The 8,302-nt window shown below is 52.1% G+C and overlaps 1 protein-coding gene across 4 annotated transcripts; it reads left to right on the forward strand.

Moving 5' to 3' along the window:
- The first annotated feature begins 206 nt into the window (after nt 1–206).
- Nucleotides 207–4,720, forward strand: HP1BP3 (heterochromatin protein 1 binding protein 3). Of its 4 annotated transcripts, none has more exons than XM_073570190.1 (12): nt 207–358; nt 980–1,087; nt 1,158–1,308; nt 1,379–1,535; nt 1,665–1,808; nt 1,883–1,963; nt 2,043–2,197; nt 2,275–2,365; nt 2,977–3,136; nt 3,226–3,337; nt 3,412–3,543; nt 3,627–4,720. In XM_073570190.1, exons 2-12 carry the CDS (start codon nt 1,000–1,002, stop codon nt 3,907–3,909), a joined length of 1,554 nt encoding a protein of 517 aa, XP_073426291.1. In that variant the 5' UTR covers nt 207–358; nt 980–999; the 3' UTR covers nt 3,910–4,720. The 4 variants fall into 4 exon arrangements, with proteins under 4 accessions (XP_073426291.1, XP_073426292.1, XP_073426289.1 ...); XM_073570191.1 differs by having other exon boundaries at nt 215–358; nt 983–1,087; XM_073570188.1 differs by lacking the exon at nt 207–358 and adding an exon at nt 659–813.
- The last annotated feature ends 3,582 nt before the right edge of the window (nt 4,721–8,302 follow it).

Below are 8,302 nucleotides of genomic sequence, written 5' to 3' on the forward strand. Positions count from 1 at the left end.
TCGTTCAAAAGTACAACTCATCCCGTAAAAAATAAGCCCTCACATGGCAATATTGACAAAAAATAAAAAAGTTATGGCTCTGGAAAATGGGGAGCGGAAAACGAAAAAAACTCTGGTCATGAAGGGGTTAACGGTTTGGTTGGTGGCGTACTGGAAGAAGGGGTTGCATTATATGGGGGTTAACAACAAGCTATTTGCAGCACGCAAGCGGGCGCACTTTACGGCCACTCAGCTTCCGCTCCCTGTTGCCATGGAGATAACGTCTCGCACGTCGGCGGGCGCGGTCACGTGGAGGGGGCGTGTCCTGCATTGGAGACAGCGCGCGCTACGGAGCAGTCACTATTCTCCGGTGTTTGAGGTGAGCGCTGCGGCCGCTGTGTGCAGTGCGGGTAGAGAGGGCCCGTGGACCGGTGATGGGAGGGAGACGCTGAGCAGCCGCCGCCGCCGCCATTGTGTTTCTGGGGGAGGGGGCAGACGCCATGTTCAGTATCCAGACGACAGCGATGTCGGTAGCTGTTTGGCCGCGGGCATGACGTGTGTCACCGGGGGGTTGAGGTGCCTGCAGCCGTAGGTCCTCCCTCCGGGCCCTCACTGTGGCCCTATTCTCGCGGTCCCCGCATCTCCCTCGTCGCGCAGGCGCAGATCCCGCCCTTCATTGCTGTCGGTTTAAAAGATGCTGCGGTCGCTGATTGGCTGCCCGAGTCCCCGCCCACCGAATGCTGCCTCTTTGTTTTGTGTTTTCGTCTCCCGCTTTTCGCTGGGCGCTGATTGGCTGCTGTGACCGCGCTCGGTCTGTGATTGGCTGCAGGAAATGTGAGTGAGTGCACGGCGCTTCCCATCCCCCAGTGCGGCGTCTGCTCTGTGTTACCGACCGGACCCAGAGCGAGTGGCCCTGCGACCACCGGCCGTGCAGGAGTGCGATAGGCGCCCCTCCCCCGCAGGGTGACCCCCGGTCTCTGACTCGTCCTTCTCTGTATAGCAGGTAGCAGAGATCTCACCATGCCGATCCGACGCTCCGTCAATTCCTCCACCCAGGAATCCGCTCCAAAGAGCCGCACCGCCGCGGAGAGCGAGGACAAGAAGGCAGGTAATGTGTGGGGGCAGGGCCGCGGGGCCAGCGTCCTCCCTCTGCAGCGCTCACCTCTCTCCTCCCGCAGAGGCTGATGCCAGCTCCGAGGAGTCCGCGTCCACCGGAGAGGAGCAGGAGACTCCCCCGGCTACATCCAGCGAGACCGAGCAGCCGAAGGAGGCCGAGGCCAACGAGGAGAAGGCGGCCGAGGGTGCGGTGAGCGAGGACGCCAAGAAAGAGTGAGTACGGCGGGGAGGTGGGCGAGGGAGAGTCCGGGCGCGCCACGCTGACCCCCTCCTTGTGTCTCAGGGGCGACAAGGAGCAGGCCAAGGAGAAGAAGGTGAAGAAGACCATCCCCTCATGGGCCACTTTATCTGCCAGCCAGCTGGCCCGGGCACAGAAGCAGACACACATGGCCTCCTCCTCCCGCCCCAAGATGGATGAGATCCTGACCGAAGCCATTAAGGTAGGAGGCACTGAAATATACATGGTGTGGAAAAGTATGTGCCCCTTGCTGTGTGCAGAGTGATGTGTCTCGGGAGGGCTTCTTTATGGTGCCAGCAGAGGCCTGTGTAACGCTGCTTCTCCCATGCAGGCCTGTTTCCAGAAGACTGGGGCGTCTGTTGTGGCAATTCGAAAGTACATAATCAGCAAGTATCCTTCTCTAGAGCTGGAGAAGAGGGGCTACCTGCTGAAGCAGTCACTAAAGAGGGCGCTGCAGCGAGGAAACATCCGCCAGGTCAGACTGCGTGGTGGTGGGGGACGGAGACTCCGCTGAGACCTCAGCCTCAATCTTCCGTGTCTTTTCTCTAGGTGAAGGGGAAGGGCGCGTCCGGCAGCTTTGTGGTCGTGTCCAACTCCTCCAAATCTGCGTCCAAGTCCCGGGACAAGAAGGTGGGCAGAGCGGCTGGTGGTCGGAGAGGGGCCGGTGTGGGGGCTCCTTCTGACTTCACATTCTTTTTATTTCTGACAGAAGAGTAGCTCTGCAGCCGGAGATCAGCCCAACGTCAAGCTGGAGGACATCCTGCCACTGGCCTTCACCAGACTGTGTGAGCCCAAGGAAGCGTCGTACAGTCTGATCAAGAAATACGTGTCCCAGTATTACCCCAAGCTCAAGGTGGAAGTGAGGTGAGACCAGCCCCACTCATCTTATACAGAGTGTTCTGTCTGCAGAGCATTGCACTGATGTGACTTGTATATTGCAGGCCTCAGCTCCTGAAGAACGCTCTGCAGAGGGCCGTGGAGAAGGGTCAGCTGGAGCAGATCACAGGAAAGGGAGCTTCTGGCACATTCCAGGTCAGTCTTCCCGACCCAACCGATTTGTGTGGAGCGCCAGCACATGTCGGAAAGCTCACGTGTCTTGTGCACTGTTTGGTAGCTCCCTACCTTACAAATCGTATAGTTCCTGCGTTTCGTGCATCCGGTACGTGTCATATAGGTCTTGTACATTGAGCCATTGGCACGTGGCAGCGGGCTCCCGCTTGCTGCTTATGCAATGTTCATATTCCTTGAATTAATAGATTTCGCTCGCTGCAGTGTTAGTACTTCGGGTTAGGCTTTGCTCTGTGATGGGTAGTTCGGCTGTTTTTGATTATCGGGATCCCTATTATGTGTTTACCGCAGGTAAAAACACATTTAAGAACAATGCTGCAGCTCCCAAACATCGTCATTTTTCACCCAGTGAGTGGATGTCACTAGGCTGTCGGAACTACGCCAGTGAGTGGATGTCACTAGGCTGTCGGCTTCCGTAGTTCCCAGCAGTTTGTTGGCTCTGTCTCTGATCAGTCACCAATGACCCATCACTGCATTGCTGATGTTGGGCCTTGCAGTATGGTCACATTAGTCAGGTCGGGCGCCTCCTAGGTGGAGACTCCAGGTGTTTACCGAGACTTTCCTCTGTCTTGCAGCTGAAGCGAGCAGGAGATAAGCCCCTTCTGAGTGGAGGAGGATTTGAGGATGCCATCCTGTCTGCCATCACGGCCATGAACGAGCCTAAGACCTGCTCCACCACTGCGATCAAGAAATATGTGCTGGAGAACCACCCTGGGGTGAACTCCAGCTTCCAGGGTGAGGCAGGGTCCCCAGCGCTGCCCCCTGTAGGCTGGCCACCCCCCATGCGGCTGATCCAGATCACTGTTTTGGCTTTCTTCCCTCAGTTCATCTGCTGAAGAGAACCCTGCAGAAGTGTGAGAAGAATGGCTGGATGGAGCAGATCTCCGGGAAGGGCTTCAGTGGCACATACCAGCTCAGCTTTCCATATTACCCCAGGTGCGAGCACTGTACACTACATGCCATGTGTCTGGTTCCTGCAGCAGTACCCTTCACAACGTCTCTTCCCACAGTCCCATCATACTGTTTCCGGATAAGGCAAGTGAAGAAGAGGAGGAGGAAGAGTCCGACAACGAGTCAGAAGAGTCTGAAGAAGAAGAGTCTGAGGAGGAATCTGAGGATGAGGAGCCCCCTCCCAAGAGGAGGTGAGTGGAACCCATGCTGTGATGGGGGATCAGTAGGCATACACTGGGATGTTAATAGGACCTGTGTTCCTTATTGTATTCAGGATGCAGAAGAAGGCAGCTCCATCTAAATCTAGGTCCAGAGCCCCCCCACCTAAAGCCAAGAAGGCGGCTCCAGCCCCCCGAGGCAAAGCAAGAAGCGCTCCCAAAAAGGCTCCAGCACCACCTCCCTCTAAAGCTAAGAAGGGAAAAACTGCTCCCCCACCTCCCCCTGCCAAAAAAACAGCCAGCCGGGTGTCCAAGAAGCCGGCCCCTGCAAAAAAAGCTGTAAAGCCTGCCGCAAAAGGCAAATCCAGCCCGAGGAAATCGCTGCGGTCCAGGAAGTGAGCCGGGTGCAGAAATGGGGGGCCCCCCGTGACAACAGCCAGGAGAAAGAAGCCGTTCCCGTGGTGTATTTCCAGGAAGAGCCACTTTTTTAAAAATTTTGTTCATTTCCTCCTTGATTTCCGAGATGGTGCCACGTTCACACATCTTTTTGGTATAGCCGTAGCCGCCGTGCACCCCTGCCCTTCACCATTGTCCTTTTTGACTGAAGCCGGCAATGATCCACTTCAGTTTTCTCCCTCATACGGTTTCTGGTTGTGTAAATGATGAGAAATCCATGTCAATGTTGAGCATTATTTAACTGAACGTCGAGTCCCTTTTTTCTGCAGGAAATCCCGTGTTTTTGTTCCTTGGGTAGAGCTGATCGCTGGGCGCTCCTTCTGGATCCGTTAGTAGGGCACAGACATATGATTTGGACGGTGCTGACTTAGTGCGGTGTAGGAGACAGAGAAATCTGAGCTCTTCCACCATCAGGTGAGCCACTAGTGAGGCTGTGCTGGGTCGGGGCTGAGCGGCTCGCCTCTGACCCGTCTTCCTGACCAGAGGGGCGGCGTGTTGTGCCCTCCCGCAATATATGGCTTCCAGCACACGCGCCTGTCCGTCGTCCTCACACTCTCAGCTATTGGCCCCTGTAGATCACACATCAGTGAATATAGACGTAGCATGTTGTACAGGATCCAACCTTTTTTATTTTAAAGCCGATTGTGTCTTTATTTTAATGTTTGCCATTTTGTAAAGACTTGGGTGCGGATAGATGACGTGAATCTATGGGAATTCTGCTGTTTGCTACAATAAAGACTAGATTCTGCTAGGACATGGTGTTGTCGTTCTTCTGGCCGTCACACCTGCTAAGAGCAATCCCACATGAGCATTTGTCTGCGGTTTTATTTCAATGCAAATCGGTGGGGGTCAGGTCCTAAGCCCCCTATCTGTACTGGGGTGAGTTCTGTGCTCTTCGGTCTCATCAGCTTTGCATGGCTCCAGCCTTGGGAGGGATCTCTGGGGGTCTTCAGACTCCCATTAACCTGCGGGCAATTTTATAGCGCTGTGTCAGGTCAGGACTTACAATTACTGCTTTGGTTCAGAGACCACAGAGGGAGAGAGAAATCAATTCATAAATATAGAAGAAATGACCTGGAAAGAGCCACGGGACGCCGGACTCGGCTCCATATACTGCACCCAGCATGGAGATTACGTGAGGGTCTGGGGATGTGGTCCGGCCTTGTGTCGTAGGCAGGGATGATAGGAGTGCTATCGGGGAAGTAACACTACTGTACAGGGGTCTCTGCATTGTAAGGATCGGTGCTCCATGGAGTGACAGGTTGACCAACACCATGAGGAATAGAGTTAAGCGAATGTTTCAATATTCGGTTCTGATTACGTTTGGCAGCGAATATGGTTTTTGCAATATCCGCCAAAGACATAAGTTTGGCACGTTCGGATTCAGCGATTTATTTCCGAACATAGTCGCTCAACTTTAGTGAGGAACCTGCTACTTACGTGACATTGAGGGTCTGCGCTCTGCATTTGTTCCCGGTGGTCAATGGGCAAGTCTGCAGCGACGAGTGCAGGGCCACTATGGCTCACACACCTTATGCTGTATTCCTGTACATTTATACTAGAGATTAGGTGCACGCTGATGTATTATTGAGGCCGCAGGGTGTAATGAGCACCACCTCATGGCTCTGAACACAGCAAAAAGCTGTGGACTGGTTACGTCGTGAGCAGAAATTTCCCTGCAGAGAGGATAAGTGAGATTGGTACTGGGGGCAGCTGGATACAGGCTGAGACTTAACTGGATGAAGTTCCCTCTGTCCTGCACGAGGAGGGGTATAATACACCTGGGGAGGCAGCAAACAGACAGGCTCATTAGCACGGGCAAGATGATGGCCAGCTGTGTCCGATGTGACCCTCAGACAGCCACAAGGTAAATTTCAGGCATCCGTATATATATGACAGATGTGCGTTGTGTGTGGGATATTCTCAGTACAGACGTGTGGTGTTTTCAGTACAGATGTGTGCGTCGTGTTCTCAGTATGGACGTGTGGTTTATGCAGCGTTCTCGGTACAGACTTGCAATGTGAACGGCGTACTCCGTACAGACGTGCAGTGTGTGCGGCTTCGCTGTACAGACATGTGGTGTGAGCGGCGTTTCGGTACAGATGTGGGGGGGGTGTGGCGTTTTTCGTACAGACGTGTGGTGTGTGAGCGGTGTTCTCAGTACAGACGTGCTGTGCACGTGGCGTTCAGTACAGCTGTGCGGTGTGTGCAGTGTTCTCAGTACAGATGTGCAGTATTAGACGTGTGTCCATATGGCGTTCTCCGTACAGATGTGCTGTGTGTGCGCGCGGCGACCTCAGTACAGATGTGCGGTGTGTGCAGCCTTCTCAGTACAGATGTGGTGTGCACGGTGTTCACCTGGGCAGGCAGCAAACAGAGAGGCTCATTGCCACGATCATGGGCAAGAAGACGGCCAGCCGTGTCCGATGTGACCCTCAGACGACCACTAGGTAACTTTCAGGCATACGTTATAGGTATGAAGGATAGATGTGCGTTGTGTGTGGGACATTCTCAGTACAGACATGCGGTGTATGTGGTGTTCTCGGTACAAACGTGCGGTGTGTCTGTGGCATTCTCCATACAGATGTAGGGTGGGAGCGGTGTTCTCTACAGACGTGCTTGTTATGTGTGGTGTTCTCCATACAGACCTGCTGTGTCTGTGCGACGTCCTCGGTACAGATGTGGGGTGTACGTGCCGTTCTTGGTACAGACATGCGGTGTATATGGCATTCTCAGTACAAACATGCAATTTGTGCGGCGTACTCTGAAAAGACGTGCGGTGTATGTGGCGTTCTCCATACAGATGTAGGGTGGGAGCGGTGTTCTCTACAGACGTGCTTGTTATGTGTGGAGTTCTCCATACAGACCTGCTGTGTGTGTGCGACGTCCTCGGTACTGATGTTCTTGGTACAGACATGCGGTGTATATGGCATTCTCAGTACAAACATGCAATTTGAGCGGCGTACTCTGTACAGACGTGCGGTGTATGTGGCGTTCTCCATACAGCTGTGTGCAGTGTTCTCAGTACAGATGTGCAGTGTGAGCGATGTTCTCATTACAGAGGTGTGCGTGTCTGGCGTTCTCCGTACAGACATGCTGTGTGTGTGTGTGCACGGCGTTCTCAGTACAGACGTGTGGTGTGTGCAGCCTTCTCAGTACAGACATGTGGGATGTACAGTGTGTGCGATGTTCACCTGGGCAGGCAGAAAACAGAGGCTCATCGCCACGATCATGAGCAAGAAGACGGCCAGCCGTGTCTGATGTGCCCCCGAGACGACCACTAGGTAAATTTCAGGCATTATATATATATAAGGACAGATGTGCGGTGTGTACAGCGTTCTCACAAAAAAGTTGAAAAGACATGCTGTAATGGAGATCACCAGAACGATGATAAAGTGCAAAAACACAAAATTGTATTAGAGTATACAGAACAAACCAATTTAAAAACAAGAATGCCCAATAGAAAAAGAGGGCACCGCCCCACAGACCTGAGAACAATATACAATAATAGGTTTGGTAATTTGGCACCTGATAGAGGATGACTGGGCAAAAAGAAATAAAAATTCACTCCTTGACAAATGGATATAATCACAGTACGGATTAAACAATCAATACATTCATGCAAAATAATGTCAAAGAGTGAGTAACCAAATATAAGCCGCTTGTTCTAAAGAACACCAGTTTTCTTAATGTAAACTGTATACAATTTGGATGGCCTCTAATATAAAGTATAGGGGCTATGTACAAAAAACCTAAACCTCAGATACAGGTGAGTAAAGAAAACAAATACATGACTGAGCTCCCAATGGTGTCAGGCACAATTACAGTGGAGAAATAGCCTCAATGGGTGCAGGTAATATGCACTATAGTGAAAATATCACTTCTCATCATATAATAGTCATTCCCATACCAAGAAAACACCAACAGTTGTACAAATGAAAAATCATATATATCAAAGTCTTAGACAATTGGTGCAGCTCTTCTAGGAAATGTCTTAATAAACACCTACAAATATGAGAGCAACCCCTGCTAGATGTGCCATCACAATAGAAGGAAGGTACCCGCAATACCTATTGAACACGACCAGTGGAAATCTCAGAGTGTCAAGGGTCTGTGGGGCATGAGAGTCCAACGCGTGTCGCCACACACACTGACTTCGTCATGGGCAAGTGTGACCGCTATTGTATACTCAAGTTTTAAATAAACATACCTAAATTATAAGATCAATATCAGCTGTAGAAGATTCAGACCGTCTGCGCATGCGCCAGATACGTGCAAGAGTAACGTCATCATAAACAAAGCCGGCGCTCGTATGTGAAGCTGCGCAAGCGCATTT

Source organism: Dendrobates tinctorius, unplaced genomic scaffold (genome assembly GCF_039654945.1).
Source record: "Dendrobates tinctorius isolate UK_male_01 unplaced genomic scaffold, ASM3965494v1 ptg000028l, whole genome shotgun sequence".
Taxonomy (NCBI): domain Eukaryota; kingdom Metazoa; phylum Chordata; class Amphibia; order Anura; family Dendrobatidae; genus Dendrobates; species Dendrobates tinctorius.

Coding starts and splice junctions, on each gene's coding strand:
- HP1BP3 (XM_073570188.1), top strand. CDS start 717: ATGCTGCCTCTTTGTTTTGTGTTTTCGTCTCCCGCTTTTCGCTGGGCG. Junction 814..979: donor TGTGATTGGCTGCAGGAAAT/GTGAGTGAGTGC, acceptor TTCTCTGTATAG/CAGGTAGCAGAGATCTCACC. Junction 3,137..3,225: donor GGTGAACTCCAGCTTCCAGG/GTGAGGCAGGGT, acceptor TTCTTCCCTCAG/TTCATCTGCTGAAGAGAACC.